At 37.8% G+C, this 19,537-nt stretch overlaps 1 protein-coding gene across 1 annotated transcript in view; it reads left to right on the top strand.

The window, feature by feature from the left end:
- Positions 1-239: 239 nt before the first annotated feature.
- The window catches only part of dnah2 (dynein, axonemal, heavy chain 2), a gene marked incomplete at both ends in the record, with an annotated part of 59,328 nt that continues 40,030 nt past the window's right edge, over positions 240-19,537 (top strand). Inside the window, 28 exons of the mRNA XM_079257814.1 lie at positions 240-272; positions 392-556; positions 745-979; positions 1,111-1,221; positions 1,588-1,826; positions 2,066-2,257; positions 2,729-2,886; positions 3,831-3,918; positions 4,062-4,267; positions 5,098-5,227; positions 5,418-5,600; positions 5,752-5,966; positions 6,627-6,773; positions 7,618-7,774; positions 7,992-8,101; positions 8,277-8,406; positions 8,487-8,675; positions 8,785-8,929; positions 9,020-9,212; positions 9,524-9,724; positions 10,228-10,384; positions 12,943-13,090; positions 13,380-13,543; positions 13,807-13,968; positions 14,478-14,581; positions 16,327-16,483; positions 18,824-18,906; positions 19,357-19,537. Of these exons, the coding sequence (XP_079113940.1) occupies positions 240-272; positions 392-556; positions 745-979; positions 1,111-1,221; positions 1,588-1,826; positions 2,066-2,257; positions 2,729-2,886; positions 3,831-3,918; positions 4,062-4,267; positions 5,098-5,227; positions 5,418-5,600; positions 5,752-5,966; positions 6,627-6,773; positions 7,618-7,774; positions 7,992-8,101; positions 8,277-8,406; positions 8,487-8,675; positions 8,785-8,929; positions 9,020-9,212; positions 9,524-9,724; positions 10,228-10,384; positions 12,943-13,090; positions 13,380-13,543; positions 13,807-13,968; positions 14,478-14,581; positions 16,327-16,483; positions 18,824-18,906; positions 19,357-19,537 (4,383 nt within the window). The remainder of the gene's footprint in view (positions 273-391; positions 557-744; positions 980-1,110; positions 1,222-1,587; positions 1,827-2,065; positions 2,258-2,728; positions 2,887-3,830; positions 3,919-4,061; positions 4,268-5,097; positions 5,228-5,417; positions 5,601-5,751; positions 5,967-6,626; positions 6,774-7,617; positions 7,775-7,991; positions 8,102-8,276; positions 8,407-8,486; positions 8,676-8,784; positions 8,930-9,019; positions 9,213-9,523; positions 9,725-10,227; positions 10,385-12,942; positions 13,091-13,379; positions 13,544-13,806; positions 13,969-14,477; positions 14,582-16,326; positions 16,484-18,823; positions 18,907-19,356) is intronic.

The raw sequence follows: 19,537 nt of genomic DNA, 5'->3' as shown, positions 1-19,537 counted from the left end.
TCACTTTTGCGTGTGGGTTGAACAACCAAAAACAAATATTTACATGCTAATTGGCACATATTTCCCAAACACCAAATGATTTTTTTAAATAAACAAAATTAATAGTAAACTGAAGACTCATTTCTGATTTTTAAGCTTGCAATTTGGATAATAACTTTAAACCTCGTTTCACTTGTCACAGTAATATGTTTCATTAGCCACATCAGGGAGAGGCTTAATGCTGTAAGGTTGTGAAAGCAATGGATGAGGAAAGCACAAAGAGCATCCGTCAGGTAAAGCTAGATGAGTAATGTTTTATTTATTTTCTTACATTTCTAAATAACTAAGCACTCAGTTTTTTTCCCCCCACCTTCTCTGATTGGACCTCTCTTTTTATCCATCCTTTGGGCAGTTATTTATCTATAGTGTGTCGATTTCTGGTGTGACTGAGGAGTCATGGACAGAGGAAAACATGAAGCCGCTGGATCGATTCATTGAGGACACCTCTATCACATCAGTGGTAGTCTATATGCACTCCTCAGAGGGTCTTCGAGTGGAGTACAGCATGCCTTTACCAGTACTTTCCTTTCCATCTCAGTCAATGTATTGTTTAAAATAATTTAGTCACTGTTAGTACTTGTGTATTTTGAAGAATAACCTTATAAAACTTATTTTTTGTATCCCTCTTTGGGCTTTTATTTCAATATGTAATAATTAAAGTCAACTAGCATTCTTTTTTTAATTTAATTCTTCATCACATGTTAGGATGATGTGGTTGAGGAGCTGTGCTACTTTACCCGCATACCAGGAGCCATAATCACAGAAGAAACATTTGATGCAGCCATACAGTTTGGCAAAGCAAGGGGTGACACCCTCCTCAGGCTGCTACATTACATGGCCTGTTTGCATGCACCCTCAATAGCCATTAGCACCTACAAGGAGCAGAACATCAAAGATGACTACATCAAGAACATGCATTACTTCTCTGCCTCCAGCACAGGTTGGTGTCTCAGAGGAAAAGAGTGAAACAATTCATTGTTTCTCCATCTAAATAGATTTTGTTCTTTAAGTTGTGTTGTTGATCATTTTCCAGCATGATAACCGCATTCTACCTTGCATATTCTTAAACAGATGACTTTTATGAGAAGTTAGGCGACACAGTTCTTTACATTCCTGCGGAAGCCTTGCGGTGGAGTCCTGAGGAGGCCTGCAAGGACAAGAAGTTAATACAGAGAATGGAGAGTAAGTTTGAGAAGTGTTTTATGTGTACATGTGTGGAAAGAGGGGGTGTTTATGACTTTCTTTCTCTATCCGTCTCTGCTGGGCATTTGTCCAAAAGGTTGGATTCAAGCTGTTTTTCTTTGTGCATCACAGACTCTGACAGTTTTATTAAATACTTCATGGCATTACATCCCTTCACAGTCACTTGAACCAGCTCTTGTGAATGTTTTTGTCCTGAGCAGTTTTGTGCTTTTCTTTTTATTTTAGTTTCCCCATACAAATCCTTTAACCTTTACAAATCTCTGCTTTTATTCCAGAATTTCTTTTTCCCTTATTTATCCATTCATCTTTGACACTCCTTTCACTCAACGGTTCTATCTCTTTTAGTTATCATGATCCACTGGACTGATCAGATTAAGGAGCTATTGAAAGCTCAGAAAATTGTGGAGATCAGAGACAACTGTGGACCTTTGCATGAAGTAGTGTTCTGGAAGAACCGGGCTACCAAGTTGTCTGACATCAGCCAGCAGCTGCAGAAGCCTCAAGTCAGACACATCCAGAACATCTTGCTCCTGGCTAAATCTATCTATGTAAAGAGCTTTTGCCAACTGGCCATGGAAATACGGGTAATTGAATTTTCCATTAACATTTTCCATTGCAAAGGTGTCAAATAAATAAGAATATCTGGAGAACAAAGTCTTCTGATCAGAACTGAGTATTAAAATCACCAAAAAATGTATTTTTACTGTTTGACAGTGTACACACACTTAAAAGTAGCCTGTAGATAATGGGTGCTGTTCTACTATTATATACTGATCTAAAAAGTCATAAAACTTACATGAAGTTTTTTTTGTGTGGTGCCCAGGATTGCTCTCTGCAGGCTCAGTCAAATCTGACCTTTCTGTCCATACTGAAGGAGCCTTGTGAAGCGCTTTCCCAGCTGAAGCTGGGACAGATTGCTTCAAAACTGCGACACATTGTTGTTCTCATTCGAGTCATCTGGGTCCAATCCCCTTTCTATAACAGCACTGAGAGAATCACTGGGCTCTTCTGCCAGGTACCTGGATATTAAAGATGAACTCATTATACATGTGGGTGGGGTTGTATGCTTCTTTACTTAACCTGATTTTTTCCATTTGTTAGTTTATACAGTTTTAAATATATGCACTTTCTTGGGAAAGTTCGGCTTAATGTAATCTTGCAATCACTGGAGAATGCAGATTGAGGACTTTTTACAAGGATATTTTAGCAAGTGGTGGGCGATATCCAGGCTGGAGGACAACTGCTTCAATTGCCTAACTCCTTATTATACTCACAGACGTTGATTCTCTTTTACTTTGTCCTTTTTTGTAATTGTAATGTTTTCAAAAATTCTGTCTTTAAAAGCATTTTCAAAGTCTGACATTCTTTAACTTCTTTTTTTATTAAAAAAAAAAGATTACTTTAAGCATTTCAATGTATTTTTAAATCGAGCAATAAGTCGCACCTATGATTTCATTTTAGATATTTGTGTTCTACGATGTTTCAGGTGAGCAATGACATCATCCATCTATGCACCCAAAAGATATCCCTGGACAAGATTTTTGGGGGTTATGTGTTATCGAGCAAGGCAGTCTTAAACGAATGTGTGCAATGCTGCCTGTCCTGGAAGGAAATTTATGAAGACGTCTCACAGCTACATCACAAGTGAGGGAAGTTTTATTTATTTGTTTAATTTTTATATATCTAAAGTAAATTCATTTGCAATATTTTAACAGAGTACTTCAAATTTTATCATAAAATTAAATGAGTGTTTAAGAGAAATTTAATTTGTAGGCAATAATGTGGTTTAGTTTTGACAAATGGACAGTTGGATAACTTGAAAATGGATTTGGTCAATTTGGTTCTCAAAAATGATCAGTGGCAAAGTTTTACCTGGCATGTATACTTCTTTTCCATCTTTGTAAACCTTCTGGAATTTGCTCTTGTCAGAGGTGGCTAAATTCTGCAGAATATTAATCTTATAGCATCACAGAATCAGCTGAGTAGAGTGTCAGGTTTAAAACCTCTGTGACATGTAAAATAAAGAAAGGGACACGGACTCAGAACTCAGTGTAACCTTTGCAAAGGGGAAGAGAACAGTCTCAGAGCTCGCACAGAGACTCCTAACTGTCTTCTTCGCTTGCTCTTTCTCTGCTCAGGCTTTTTATTTGACAGATAATGGCATGACACATGTCACGAGTTCATCACACCAGTTAATGTATAGTATTAACTTCATTTACTCCTGCAGCTGCTAAAACAATAAGCATCTATTTTAACAGACTACCAGAAGCAAGTCATGAGTAAAACACAAGGTGCAAAGATAATAATAGGATGGTATGTCTGAATGAGCCAAGCTCATTAAGCATGAGGCACCCTGTTTCACCAGAAAGAATCAATCTTTGTTAAAGTAATCTCAAAAGTTAACATATAATAAAAGAAAATATAAGTCATGAACAAATAATAATATATAAATTTTCTAACAGAGTTCAAATCATAATGTAAGCTGTGGTACCAATGTTAATGTTTTTATGAACCATGCCAGAAGAAGAGTTGTATTTCTAATGGAAAACTCCCCAAATCCATCTATCTCCTTATTTCTCTCCTGTCAGGCATTCTGGCCAAGACTGGATCCTGGATAAAACCAGCTTTTTTGTGGTGATTGATGCTTTCATTAAGAGGCTCAGAGACCTGCTTGAGGTACATTTTCTTCCCAGTTACAGTTGCACAGAGATCAGCACAGTAACATTGCTAACAATACAAATATGCAGTTACATAATAATGATAGATCCTGTCGAACAACTGCTAAACCAATACAGAAAGTTGGTCTATTGCCTTCTCAGGTTTGTGATTGCCAGCAACAATTTGCCCGTTGGGAGGATGGTCAGCAGCGGGATCTGCCGTGTTTTAGAGGTCACAAGGGACCAGAGTTCACAAGCATACTCCTAGAAATTGAGGGCAACTTCCATCATGGCCTCCAGCACCTACGTTCTATTGACAAGGGCATCCTTGACGTCAAAGATGCCACCTGGAACAATGAATTCAAGAGGTTAATCTTCTACTTTTACTATTTTGAAATGATAGATTAACATAGTAGTTTTAATTAACTTATTATGTTTTAAATGCAAAATAAATGTCTTGTTCTCAGTAAAACCATGAGCATTTTCTATTCATCCTTCTCAACTCAGTTATACTTATAATTATATAGATCTTTTGTAACCCACAGTGCTCTACTGATCATAAAGGCAACACTTGAAAGGAAATAAGGTAGAAAAATGTGTAAGAGATTAAGATTTAAAGGCTAAAACATTTTAAAAGTAATATCTAAACATAAAAAGCAACAATAAAAGCAAGAAATAAACATCATCCAATGTAGGAAGATTTTGTCTGAATTCAAATGCAGAAAATTATGGTTCATCCACACTTTAATATCTCCAACACAGCTTTGTATTACCAGTAACAGATTAGGTTAATCAGGTTTTATGAATACCAAATCAATATAAATATAGTTATTCTTTTCCTAATTATATAGCTGTAATAACAATAACATAATTAATACAAGTACAGAAAGTACAGAAAACTGTGTGATAAACATGACTTAAATCATAAATAGTAAAGTCAAGATTTCTTCTGTGGATATTGAGGGAGGGAAAAAAGCAGGTTATAAAGACCGTCAAGTAAATGAATGAAGGTGACAAAAACATCCACAACACAATAATGTAATGAGTACATTATTATTGATAGTTAACTCTCTGCTCCTCTGGATTTTTATGTATACTAGCTGTTTTTTATTTATACTTATCTGCACTGATATTGAAGCATGCTTTTGTTGTTTTATTAAATGTTTTCACATGCTTGTGTTTGCATGGGTTTGTACAGGTTTTGCACATTTGTAAAGGATCTGGAAATGATGACACAGAACCTGATCAATTCCGTTTTTAAGACCGTGACCTCAGTTCAGGAGGGAGTTTGGCTTCTTGGAATTTTTCATCCTATGGCTACTCGTGAGGTGTCTCCCTGACACATGCGTACATCTCATACTCTATATACTCTGTAGTGCTTGTTCTGTCTGAGAGCGTTAAGAATATTGTTTCCTGTTTTATTTAGTAAAAAGTGCAGTCAGAAGATTTTTCCATTTTTTTCTGTTTCTTATCTGCCTTTTTTTGCCTTTCTCTTTCATGCACTCTTCTCCATTAAAGACCATTAAGCGCTCTATCGATGAGAAGGCAGAGGAAGTTCATGCCATCTTTACCAGAGAGCTCAAAGTGGTAAACATGAGGCTGAACCAGGGGAAGTGGTCTCCTCCTGAACATGTGCCCAGGACTGTCAGCCAGGTCCTGTGTGCAAGGGGCCTCAAACGCCACTTAGATAGATCTATGGCGGTATGTCTATCAGGCTAAACATCATCTAGTATCTGTCAGTTCTGGTACAGATAAATAACTTCATGACATTTTGTATCCATTGTGTAAATAAATGTATAACTTCCTTCTTGACCTCCTTGCTTGACATCTCTTTTTTTTGTGTCCCTTCCAGGTGCTTGAGGTTGCTTATTTTATCTCCAACACCTCCAGTCGCAAGCAGATAGTGTCCACCTGTGGTCAGATAGTCCAGGTCTTTGATGAAATTGTCAGGAAAATCTTCAATGAATGGAGCCAGAAGTTAGACCTACAGTTGCTCAAGAAGCTGGAGCAGCCACTCTTGGTGCGCTGCACGGAAACTCCCACTAAACTGGATTCCAACTTTGACAAGTGGGTCACTAGCAGCACACAAACAAAAAACATACAAGGCCTGTTTGGTTATGAGCTGCATGCTTGTGGGTTTGTGAGTGCCGGGTTGTTTTGTGTTAACTTTTAAACACCATTAGTAAGACGAACACCTTTAGTTTTAGTCAGAGATATGAAGGACAGAAATCCTCCTATACTAAATATAAATGTTGACAAACATGTTGTCAGTTGATTTGTGATTTTGCAATGCATGGTTAGTTTTAATTGATAAGTTTGAGTTGATTGTGGCATGTGGACATTTTTAGGGACCACAGTGGTACTTTTAAATGATTTCACAGCTTTAAGACACTGCCATTGAATAGTTTATTGTTTAGGTTTTGTCTTTTAATCAACAATCTTACAATGATTTTTTTTAACAAAAAAATAAACAGTATGGAAGAACCCCTTTGTACATTACAAAGCAGTGGATTAACTTTACTCCAACAAAGGATTTTTAAACAACATTTCTTCTCATAGCAGTGGCAGACCTATGATCCCTTCTAAAGTTAAATTCATTGGACTGATTCATTTTACAGTCATTAAAATTTTAATTTCTGTTTTGTATTCTGCTGATGGGTTTTAGGAGCGCTACATCGCTCATTCTCACGTCTTTAAATCTTTTTTTTTTATTTTACTTTCCTCCAGCAACCTGTTGAATCTGATTTCTGAGATCCAATACTGGGATCGACTGAGGTACGAAATCCCCCTGTGCGTCTCTGACATGTACCAGAATAGGGAGGATATCAGGGTTCTGAGAGAGAGAGTGCTCCTGCTGAGCAGAAACTACAACAGGTCGGAAAAACACACACAAACATGATGTAGGATCTGATAGTTTCAAGCCTGTTTTTTCTAGTACCTCCAAAGCTTTACTTGCTCAACTCAGTTTAGGTTGTTTTCCATTGAAACACAAGTTCCACCTCAGTGTGAGTTGGTTCCATCAATCCAATCCAACTTTATTTATAGAGTGCTTTAAAACAACACAGTTGACACAATCCCAGGCTCAACACAATTATACTTCAGAATAAAAAATAGTTAAAAACAATCAAATTACTTGTCATAGTAACACACTGAATAACAATAATAATAAAACACATTAAAAGGAGTCAACAGGGCAGCCTTAAAGATACTGTATATGCAACACAAATAAAACTATGGAACTTTTTGCCAGACTCAAGGTAAAAGAAGAGAGCCTGAAAAATCTGCAGACAGAGACAAAACATAGGAACAGTACAGTAGAGTTTGGCAGGGTTCTTGTGAAGGACTCGCGCTCATAACTCATCCAGTAATGCCACTACCTGACCAGTCGGTGGCATGAAGTTCATAGACATTGTCACTTTTTTGGCTCTGATCAGCTCGCTTGGAATCCCAGCCAAGTAGATGCTAAGAAAGTGCTGTGTACTTGAATTAACTACCTTAAAACCCTAAGAAAACCCTAAGAAAAACAAGTGGAGTTGAGTATGGTCAAGCTTAGCTGGCACTCATGGAAATGAGCCATAAGAATCCGCAAAGTAATCACTAATTGCGTTACAACTGCTGCTACTTGTTTGATAATCTTGTCTGTTCTTCTTCTGTTGAAAGAAAATTAAACACCTTAACCAGATCCTCTTCTAACGTCCTCAAACTATGTATGTGCCAGGATTTTTGGAATGTTGTCTCCTGACGAGTTGGGTCTGTTTCGGGAGCGAATTCGTTTCATTAATAAGAAGATTGAGCCGGGTCTGACCAAGCTTCTATGGTTGACTAAAGGAGCTTCAAACATGTTCATCAATGACAGCCTCCTGCATGTTAACAAGGTTGTCACTACTTACAAATCTGGTTGTTTGACATTTAGACAGATCTTAGTCTGTGTTCATCAGGAAGATAAAGAATTACTTCAATGGAAATGATATGGAATTAAGAATACAGCAAGAATTTTATAATATTTTAATTAACTTCAAACACCTTTACCGTTATTGATAAAATTATTCTGAGCATCTTTTTTCCTCTTCTTTTGTCTTCACAACATCCCAGGTCCAGTCAACAGTTGATAGCTACAAAGCCTCCAATCTTGTCATCTCAAACATCTGTCAGAAAATTAGTGAGACATTGCTAGTAAAGTTAGATGGCAAGACTGTGTACAGGTAACATCAGAGATGTGTAGAGTAAAATACTATAATCACGCATTTATAACTGTATTTGGAGCTCATTTTTTATACATTTACTTTTTGTATTTAAATCACACTGCATCACACATATTACAGTAAGTAGTTATGCTACAGTGTGCTGTATTTGACTCCCCTCATCTCTGTATGTTAGTAACTTGGAGTTTGAGGATGACCAGAAGGCTCACCAGCAAAGCTGTCTCCAAATACTGCACTCAGCGCACCAGGAAATCCTTGATATCATCACCCAGATCCACAGCATCTTTGCTGTTGACAGAGCTGAGGTTTGGGCGATTTTCTGTATTTAATTCTTGAAACTTCTCCAACCCTGCTTTGTGTATAAATATGTACTCTGTTGTTTAAGGTCCAGGAGCACTGGGTCGCGTATGTGGAGAAAGTGGACCACATGGTGGAGGAAGCGTTCAGGAGTAACATTAGAGACTCTATGAAGAAACTTTCCAGAGCCATCTGTGGTGATACCAAGACATCACCCAACCCCTTGTTTAAAGTCCTTGTAGAACTGCGCCAGACTCCTCCACAAACTGCACCAAAGGTACAACACCTTTGAAAAAATGAGATCATGTGATAACTGTTTGGTGCAATCAACATGATCTCCGCATGATGGCATATTATGAACCTGGTGTGTATATTTGGTTTCACAGGTGGAATTCTCCCCAAGTCTGAGCAAGCTTGCTCAGATTGTGAACATTTTGCCTCAGCTGATCAGCCTCATCTCTGAATTTGTACGACTCCCTGAACTTCTGTCTTGCGAAGGGTCTCAGCTGACTTCTATACACATGTGCATAGGTGGGAACGTCCTTTTAAAATGTGTATGAAGTGTCTACTGCATATATAACCATTATATCTAAGGTTGTCCTGGCTTTTTTGTTCTTTTAGAACAAGACGAGGGGATAAAAAAGATTCAGGCTGCAGTTAAGGCAGGGATGATGGCCAATGCTACTCACCTGAAGGCCTATTTGAAGAACTGGGACAAATACTGTGCCATTTGGGCTATGAACAAGGATTCCTTTATCCAACACTACAAGATGCAGCACAAACCAGTATCATTTTTCGATGCAGATATACAAAGGTACACCATTCTTGATCTTTAAAAAAATCCCCAGGTCCTAGCAGGTCTTAAAATAAGTTCAAATTAACTTTATATGTGCAATGATATGACATATTGTATCATGTCTGCAAACATGAAAAGCCTAAGAGACTGTCGACTGTTTATTCTTCTTTTTCATTTATATCTTCTGCTTACTTTTTCTTTCTTTCTTTAAAAAAAACAATTACTTTTTTTTTTGTTTGTTTGTTTCCAAATTTCATTTTTAAGTCCAGCATGTACACAGACAATCTGCCTATAATCCATGTAATGCTAATTCTTTGATTTTCTCGCAGATACTCAGAGGAAGCCAACAGCGTTCAACAGGAAGAAACAATGTGTACCATTCAGTTTGTTATGCTGGACTGCTCGCCGCTTAAAGCTTCCTTGGTGCAGCACTGTATTGAGTGGCAAACCAAGTTCACTCAACTTCTCAGTCAGATTGCCACCACACAACTAAAAGAACTTTATTCTTCCTTGCAAGAAAATGGTAACAGGTGAGGAGTGGAATTAGGAAACTTCATTTTTTATGCGGTAGATTTTTATGATTTAAGGTGTAAAATCATCATAATATATTTCTCTCTGCAACTTTCCTGACACTGATAACTCACACTGACAAACGTGACAACTCACAAATTATACAAGATACAGTGTATATTCACACACCACACACAAAGAAATTTGATGTTCTACCTCAGATTTAGCTCAGATCAGCATAGTTGTTGACAAAAGTACTCCAGCTAGTAGATTCACAAAATGTTTACTTTTTTTATTTTTTACATAACATTTTATAGCAATAATAAAATCTGGCAGAGTTTTAGTGTACCTAAGAAATGGCCCCAGCTCTTTTTACAGTGTCCGATGTCTGAACTACCAGCAGTTTCTTTACATTGTCAAGTACAAGGAAGATGCTGAGAAGATACAATAATAACAAGGATAATCTTTTGGATTGCAGGGGGTCCTAGTGTTTTTTTGTAAATATTTGTATGTCTATATTTAGGCTGAGACGGTCTCCACAGACACTGGCAGAGCTTGGTGAGAACATAAAGCTACTGGAGATTCTTCAAGACAATTTGCCCAAAACAGAAGCTGTGATGCCTGTCATCCATGAACAGTTTGCCATCCTGGACAAATACGAAGTTTCAGTGGAAAAGACTGTAAGTGTCTGGCTTATTCAGAAAGACTGAAATTTATTTATTTAAGTTACAAGTTAAAAACAGAAGAACAAACTGGTTTTAAGTTGAATCTTCCAGCTTTTGATTGTCACCGCTGAAATCCAAATTAATCAGAGGAATTGCAAATACTGTGTAACGGAATATGCCTTTACTGATTATTAATTTATTAATTACCTCGGAGCACCACTCATCACTTTTGGATTAACCTAAGATTCAGGATGATGAGACACCTGAAATAAACTCAATTCAATAAACACAGTCTCAATTTAAAGGAGTAAATTCTAAGAACGAGCGAACCAGAAATTGTACATTCAGAAATTATGACAAGAACGGATAAATTGATTACATATTTATTGACAATGATGATAAACAACACAGTAGAAGAAACCAAACAGTTAAAAAGAGGTTATTGATGGAATGGGTTAATGGATATGTCTGCATGGGTTTTCAATTCTGACATTAATAAAGAACGCTGAAATTAATTAAATGAGATGGAGCAGGAAGAAACTGGTTGGAATTAAACAAATAAATCGGGATGATTATCTTACTTAAATCTTTGATAAGAACGTGTTTAATAATTCTAAATTTGGATAAGAATTCAAATTTACTTATTTAGTTAGAATTTGATGTACTGGTTTGGGACATCACAAATGTCAGAGCGCTATCAGATTCTACTTGGACGCTGGATCTTTGGGGTCCAAGCGCGTGGTTGGTTCCCTATTCGGGGAACCATATTTCCGGGGGATTGGATCCCTGGAGCGTCAGGAAGAGTAGGTCTATGCAGCTACGCTGGGCTTCTGGGTCCGTTCAACGGAGTTCCAGAGCGGCGTGATGATGATCCAGATTGTCCCAAAAATAGATAAGTCCAGATTTTACGTGTAAAAATGCAGTGGAAAAAGTTGGAGCTACGGTTCTAGTTAATTACTGATCTCGGGAAAAATGACTGGTTACAAATAAACACTTGGACTTTCTCCCGTTCGGAAGAACGGAGAGGTAAAAGCTTATAACAAAATAAAACTAAGAAAGAAAGAACGAAAAAGAGAAAAGCTAAAAAGAAAAAGAAGACAAAAACTGAAAAAGGGAAAAGAATACTAAAAGCTAAAAAGAAGACAAAAAGCTGAGGAAGTCTGGCTGCACGTCTAATTTAAACAGACCCGCCTTTCGAACTTCCAGCCAATCATGAGTTGCTTCTGTCAGAGGCTGACCAACCTTATCCAATCAGGTCAGCTCTAGTTCCTTCCCTCTGCATCTCATTAATGTGAACATGATACTCAAATTCTTTATTTTGTTTGACTCCAATACACATCAAATCACATTCTTAAGAGTTATGCAGACTCCTCGTTTGCTGGGAAGAAAAGCATTTACTTATAGTATTACTTTCACACATGAAAAGATTGGCTACATGTATTTTTATTAAAGGTGGATTAATTAATTGTCACGACTCGTCTTCATCGGGCAATAAATCCTAAAAAGGAAACTCACATTTTATTCATTCACATTAGTAGCTTAAGAGAGGTCTGAAGCTTGGAAAACATAATCAAGATTATTTAATGCAGTGTTTATGATTAATATACGTGTGTGATCAGTGCAAAGAATTAAATCACATATCAAGTTAAAATAATGAAAAAGAAGAAATTCAATCAAAACAATTAACCAAAGTCATTTAGACTAAGTTAAATCGGTTAGACAAACTTGTAAAATAAGATCAATGACGTTAAGCATCTAAGTTTCCTTTAATTGGGGAAAGAAGTTTGAATTTCTTTCCAGTCTCCTTCTCAGTCAGGGGAGGGGTTGTTCTGGCGCCATGAAGTCTGGTACTTTGATGAAAGGTGTCATTTTTGACAAGAACCAGGTTTGGTCAGATGCGACTCTCGGCATCCCCCCGACCTGCAACAATAAATTGCGTTTGACTTAGAAACCTCCCTTTGTTGATGCAGCTGCATTCTGTAGAAAAAAAGGAGAGTGTCGTCCTCCTTTGGGTCAAATGGTCACCCTTCTCGTCCTGTGTGGACCAGTCTTACTGCAGAGAGAGAGATGACAACTATTGTTTAATCCAGTTCGAATGTCTTTTAATCCTGGAAGGCCAAGATCATTACAACTGGTAGATCTTTTTTGGTGAAAACTTGTCACACAATCACTCTTAACATTTCCAAAGAATGTTTTTTTTTCATTGCTATGCTTTACATCTGGTGAGTATGGAAAAGCTTCATTTTTTTCACCCGAGGTGCTAACATGGCTCTTCCATGGTTGTGAACAAGTTTCCATCCACACTTCACATTTATGCAGCATCTTGGTAATGTATCATCACAGATTTTCATTTCCCAAATCAGGCAAATCCAATAAGAGTTTGTTTTACATAAAACATTTTTTAAAGTGAGAACAACTTATTGAACTCCTCTCATTGCCTGTGGTGAGATAATGGAAACTACTGTATTTCATACACATTGAGGGGTTACAGCATATCTTTGCACGAATGACAATTCAGAAGGAGTCTCATCGTTATTTGAATTCTGCCCGTCCAATTTTTTGTTTGTGCACAGGTGCAGGAGATGCGCGAGGGACTGAATGAGGAATGGGCCCAGTTCCAGCAAGTTCTGATTGACAGTGACATGATGCTGCAGAAATGCAAGGAAAAGTTCAAGAACAATCTCATCCTCTCATCTGAGGAGTTCAAGAAAAAAATCGAGAGTGCTGTGGAAGTGTTTAGCACAAAAGGTTTCACACACTTTTTCCTTACTCACACATACACATCACAACCAAGTGTTTACCCTCATGGACTAGGTGCTTATATTTTGTGTTAATTTGTGTACACAAAAGTATTACTCATTTATATTTAGCTTCTTTGGAAATGAGACGTCTGCTCTGATTCAACAGGAATTACAAATTATATCTTTTTTTGTCTGGGAATGAGAAATGTTTACTACCATGCTACTATATGTATATGTGAATCCCTCTAGTTTTTTGTGTTGACATCCAGGTCCATTTAGCAGTTCGCTGGGTACCAACTTGGCTGCAAAACAAGTAGCAGAGTATCGAAGCCAACTGGAGACTCTCAAACAGGAGGAGAACACCATCATTAATGGGCTGGCTTTTTTCCAAATCCAACATGTTCCCTCCAAAAGGATCCAGATGCTGGAAAAGGTCTGAAGTGGCGTTAGGATCATGGTCTTCATATCCCACTCTTGTCTTGTTCCATACACACTCCAGCATAATGAGCCTTTAGTCCAGTGGGGTTAACTTGAAACATATTAATTCTGGTTAACAAATAGTAACAGTATTTTAGCTGCACAAACTATATGGCTGTGAAAATGACATATAGAAAAGGTCTGGTTTGAATTTTGTGTTATTTTTAAGAAGTACTTTTCATTGCTAAGCTTTCATTTGTGTTTATATGTACTGTGCAGGACATAGATCAGCTGCAACAGGTTTGGGAAATCACCCAGGAATTTAATGCTAATTGGAACAACTGGAAGGTGAATCGGCTTGCTACGCTGGAGACGGAAAACATGGAGAGCATAGCGCAAGAGATGTTCAAAAAACTCCACATAATCCAGAGAGATCTCAAGGTCAGTTCTGCTGTTCAGGAGTGTGCCACATACCTGCCACAATTTAAGTCTTATTTCAAGAAAATTACTTGCTTAAAGGTTCAGTCAAAACAATGCAGACCTCAAGTTGCATTTTGGTCACAGCATCTGTAGTGAAGGCACAAGATTACATGTTGCGTTTATTATGGATTCACTGCAGATTCTGTTTGTCAAACACTAAATAACTTTTACATTATAAGTTTAATGTGAAAATGTTGTCGAGAACATCATTAAATGCACTGATGGGGATTTTGGACTTTACATTGTGTGAAATGTGATGGAATCCAGGCTATAAGGGTTGCCTGGCATGTCGTTTCTGTTGTGACTTTCCTACCATGCTGTAGTGAGGTTTTTAGTTTGGCTGTTTGAGTAGAAAGTGAAAATATGAAAAAGTTGGTCACAAAAAAATTTAATGCACTCATGTCCTAAAGTATTCAGCAACACTTACCTTCACATCACACAACACTGACATGATCTTTTTCTGATTGAAGGATAAGCAGTGGGAAATAGTAGATTTCTCCAAGAAGAAGGTTGACCAGTTAAAGCAGATCATCCCTCTCATTGCTGATCTGAGAAACCCAGCCATCAGAGACAGGTACAGACTGAAGTTACCTCTTCAGAAACTTGATACACAATAAAGGACATGACAGACACGTCTATCAAGAAGCAGAAACTTTAAATCTTTGTAAATACGACTTATTACTGATCGGTTGCATAATCTACATGCATTACATGTTGTACAAACTGACTTTCATGTGTCTCCAAGTCCACAGAATAATCCATAGAACTGTTTCTATCAGTGTGCTCCTCTTAAAGTTTCATCTGTTGCCTTCTACCCCAGCTGTCTCTCTTAGAGAGAGATTTTCATTAATCACAACCCATCAGACAACAGCTGAACTTTTCTGTTTCATATCTGTCAGATACACTCTGGTTTTCATCTGACAAACTTCTTGTAAAATAAATGTCTCCTGGTTGCACCGTGGTGTTACAGTTAAACCCTTACCAAGTACATTAAACGTTCAAAAGTCTAAAACAGGTTGAAACACGATATTTTCAACTGTTTCCATCCACCACCATGGTGATTCCTACAAATAATGTGCTTTGCAAGCAAATATTAATGGTGGTGCATGTTTAGAGGAAATAACTGAACACTTTAATGATATGCCTCATTTGTGCAGACTTGTGCCAGTGTTTCAGATCAGGCTTGCCTAATGGCATCACTTTACATACATCGTAAGCATGTCTTTCACAGCTTGGCCGGATGAAACTGTGGGAAACAATAGTAGAAAAGGGATCAATCTCTGAGTGATTGAATGTCAACAGTTTAATAGATTGATAGTCATTGATGATATGTGTCTTATCCCTGAAAAGTTAAGCCTTGCATACCCTCATCAAGAGCTAATTTCCCAGGAGATCCTCCAGAGCCTTGCTGTACCTGTTCAGTATCTGGAACATTGTCTCTACTTACTAATGCGTTGTTTGTCTTTATAAACCATTTATTTACCTTTGTCCCGGCATTAATCTGCCTAATTTGTCAGAACTGCTCGACTAGAAGCTCAATTCTGGACTCACTTTGCTTGTGGTATGAGTACAAAGCTTGATTTAGGCTAGACACTGGACCATGCAGCAACCAAGAACATTTGCTGGTTTTTGTGCATTTCAGAAAGATGCATCCTAAAAAGATGACAACCTACAGAAAAAGGCTCTAATTACCTTCTGGTCAGTATCAACCATAGCCTAAGGTTTTAGGGTCTATAATTGAGCTCTGCATATGGCATGTGTGTGATTAAACTGAATGTGAAAGGCAGGAAAATGTTGGTTGGCTCCCGTCCCTCTTTTATACATTCCTTCTTTTCTTCTAAGCCCCATCTGTCAGCGATGCTCCTACAGAGCACAGTGGAACATCTGTCATACCCAAATATTTTTATGTTCATATGTATGCAGTCTACAAGTATCTGAGGTTATTTTTTTTACTTTTCTAAGGCACAAGTAAAAAAAAAAAAAAAGCAGTTTAGTACATTACAGACATCAGAGAACTGTGTTTATCAACAAACGTTTTTTATGTCCTTTAGTAAAAAGTGACAAAATCTCCTAGATGCTGTTTTATTAAATCTGTGTTGTTTGATAGTGTCCAATAAATTTAAAAGTTTTAAATCGGTCACGAGATGATAATTTTAACAGTTTCACTGTTTTGTATTTATAGAACAGTGTATGTAATATTGACAGATAATACATTTATTAATGTGTTACACATGAGTGCTATTTAAATTGCTATTATTCACCTGAAATCACAAGGATTTAACACTGGCTTACTCTATTTTCAATGCCACCTTCTTTCAGACACTGGCAACAGATATGTGAGGAGCTGCAGTGCTCTTTCGACCCAACCAGTACTGATTTCACCCTGGAGAAGATTATATTCCTGGGCCTCGACAGTAATGCTGAAAAAATCAGTGAGATCTCTGGAGCTGCAAGCAAGGAGCTTTTCATCGAACAGGTCAAGTGTCTTTGTCTCATCTCCGCTGACCCTCCTCAGGCGTCCGTCCCATTTTCTTTGTTTCCTTTTGTTTTTGCATTTGGCAAACTAAATTAGAAGCAGCAGACTTCTGATTTTCTCTCAGGCTTGAGACGTGACAGCTTGAGCAGTACCTGATCCTGCTGCTCGGCCATCGTCGCCATAATGTTGCCAGTAGCCTCCCATCACTTCCTCGCTTTTCAGAACAGTTCTCACAAAGGTTACACTGTGTGCAGCTGGGTTTGTCCACACAAAGACACAGAGCAATTAGCACTTAGTTGTTGTTTTATTAGTAATAATTAGGTTGGGAATAGGAATGCAAGAAACTGGGATTGCAATAGAAAAATGATAAGTCAAGAAAGGACGGAATAAAACATTTTTATAGGTGGTTAATTACATTTTTATGTAATTAACCACCTATAAAAATATTATTTGTTAAGATTTTTAATTACAATGTTTAATAAGATTAAAAAAAAAATAACGTGGCATTCTCAGGAACTGTCTAGTCATGCCTGATAGCAAATTTTGTTCATATTGTATGACAGTAAACCCCAACTCATGGCTAACTGTCCTGCAAGCAATAAATGTTTCCCTGCTGCAACATGCTTGGTTCAAATTAAACTGATCTCTGACAAGCTCTGGACAAATCTGCTACTGAGCCATTAGTTTGAGTCAGGTGTGTTACAGCAGGGGAACATTGAGAGTCTGCAGGACAGTGGACCATTAGGACCAGTGTTGGGGATTCCTGCTATTTGAGGATTCACGTTGTTATTGAGTCAGCAAAAGGATATGAGCAGAGGTCAACTTTTCATCAATGTTTTATGTCTCTTGATCTCAGTCGTATCATCCATCTTTTCACTCCTTTTTAAATATGATATCAAAAAGGCCAAGTCACACTGATTCTAACCAGCTGTGATTCATGTATTGTATGCATGTCCTTCGACACACTGTAGAGAAACTGCGAGACAGAATCCATCCGAAAAGGCTGGGTGGTTTGTGCACAATCCTTTCAGATGCCAGCTGTGTCCTTACAGCCCAGACTGTACGGTCTAATTGATGTGTGTGGAACCCAGAGGTGATTATGGAGGCAGCTGTCAGCCTGCTTTGGTTTGGTCTGACGGTTACGGCTGAACAGCATGAGAGTGAAAAACATTTGTTGCTCAACTCTGAAAGTAAACATGAAGTCTCAAAATCATTCACTTATCAAGTGTAGCATACGCAATTTTAACATTTCACATTATTAACAAGTTCAAAGTAAAAATGAATTTGTAAAAGAAAAGAAGGGGCAGTAAAGAGACTTTTTTTGTATGTGTGTTTTTTGGCATCAGAAATGTGAAGATTTGACTGCTTTAACATTTATGTCACCAGAATGTGGTCAGAGGAATAAACTATGAGTTAATATAAATGTGTTTTATAAAGGTAGTGGCTTCTGTCCGTGATACCCTGAAGTTGTGTGAAACAGTTTGGTGGAGGTGAAAAGGCAGCAATCCCAAGGAGAGGAAGAGGTGCCTCACATTGTGTGGCCTCCGTTAGAAATGACTGATACATCGTAGACATGAGTATTTTGTTGATTTTCTACTGTTAGAGTAAGACATTTATGTATAATTGATAGATTTTTGTTGTTGTCCTTTTTTCCCCCCAAGTGTGTGAAGAAGAGGATAAGAAAGGAACAACATGTTTTAGAAGAATTTAGCTTCTGAAATTACCTCCACTTGCTCTGCAGCAGTTCGCTCTCCTGTTGGCACAGCATCTTCCAAGAAAAGCTGCTGTGGTGTCAGATATTTTTTTTTTTTTTTTTTTTTCTTGTCCTTGCAGCAGTGATTCGATTAAAATGTTTACTCTGAGCACGATGGTCCTCAAGCTGCAGGCATGTTTATATCTGTTTGTACAATAGTTAGAAGCAACCTCAGCATGTGTTCCAGCTTTCCCCCAAAGGTATTCTGTTGAAGCAAAGTGTAGCTTGACACTGTGTTACCGCAATTTGAAAAAAGTGCAAACATTTACCACTGTTATGTTTTCACTGTAATTTTATTCACCTCTTTCCCAAACAGCTCTCTCTGCTTCCACTCACACATAGCCTGTTATTTTCCTGCAGTAACTCGCCTCCCACAGCATGTCACAGTGAGACCACTTCTTCAGTATGGATCCCTTTTAATGTTTGCAGTCCCATTTAGTAGCATTCTGAACCTGTGTAATGCCAATGCTTATAGTTTACAGCTTCATACACAGAAAAATTGAAGATTTTGGTTTGTTTATTTAAAAGAATTAAAGAAAAATTTGTAGTCTGTGTGTTGAAATTTCAACTTGTGTTTTTTATTACAGGGTCTGAATGATATTATCAAGACATGGAAGGAAATATTCCTGGACATAACACCCTACAAAGATGAAGGACACTTCCGGTTGAAGTAAGATGGTCAACATAAAAACCAGTATAAAACAATTGTTAACACATCTAGTCGTTTTTGAGTCCTATAAAGAGTTAAATAAAAATAAACAACCAACACCTTCGTGAGCCTCATGTGGGAGTTGCAGAGTCAGCAATTTAGATTTGCTGGATAAAGCAATGTATCGTCACCAGCCATTCCCACCTGAAACACTCCTGCTGGTAAATAGAGCGAAACCACTTCTTTGATGAAAGCATCGCTGCGCTGTGCCAGGCTTCAGCTATGTGAATAAATACAGTGCACAACTGATCTCACAAACATAGCAATTGTTTTTTTTTTGTGTTTTTTTTTTTTTCAGGTCTATTGAGTTGTAACTGCAGGTTTTTAGGTTCATCTAATAATTGTGTCTCCACTGGAATCTATTTGAGACAAATATCACTGGTCATTTTTCCCACCCTGCCTCTCCTGCAGGGGCACTGAGGACATTTTTCAGACGCTGGACGATCACCAGGTTATTTTGTCTACGATGAAAGCGTCGCGGTTTGTCAAAGCTTTTGAGCAGCAGGTGGACCAGTGGGAACGACAACTGTCCCTCGTGCTGGAAGTCATTGAGATGATCCTCACAGTCCAGCGCAACTGGATTTATTTAGAG

This window comes from Telmatherina bonti (assembly GCF_933228915.1).
Source record: "Telmatherina bonti genome assembly, chromosome: 18".
Taxonomy (NCBI): domain Eukaryota; kingdom Metazoa; phylum Chordata; class Actinopteri; order Atheriniformes; family Telmatherinidae; genus Telmatherina; species Telmatherina bonti.
This window is presented reverse-complemented; position numbering and strand designations above follow the sequence as displayed.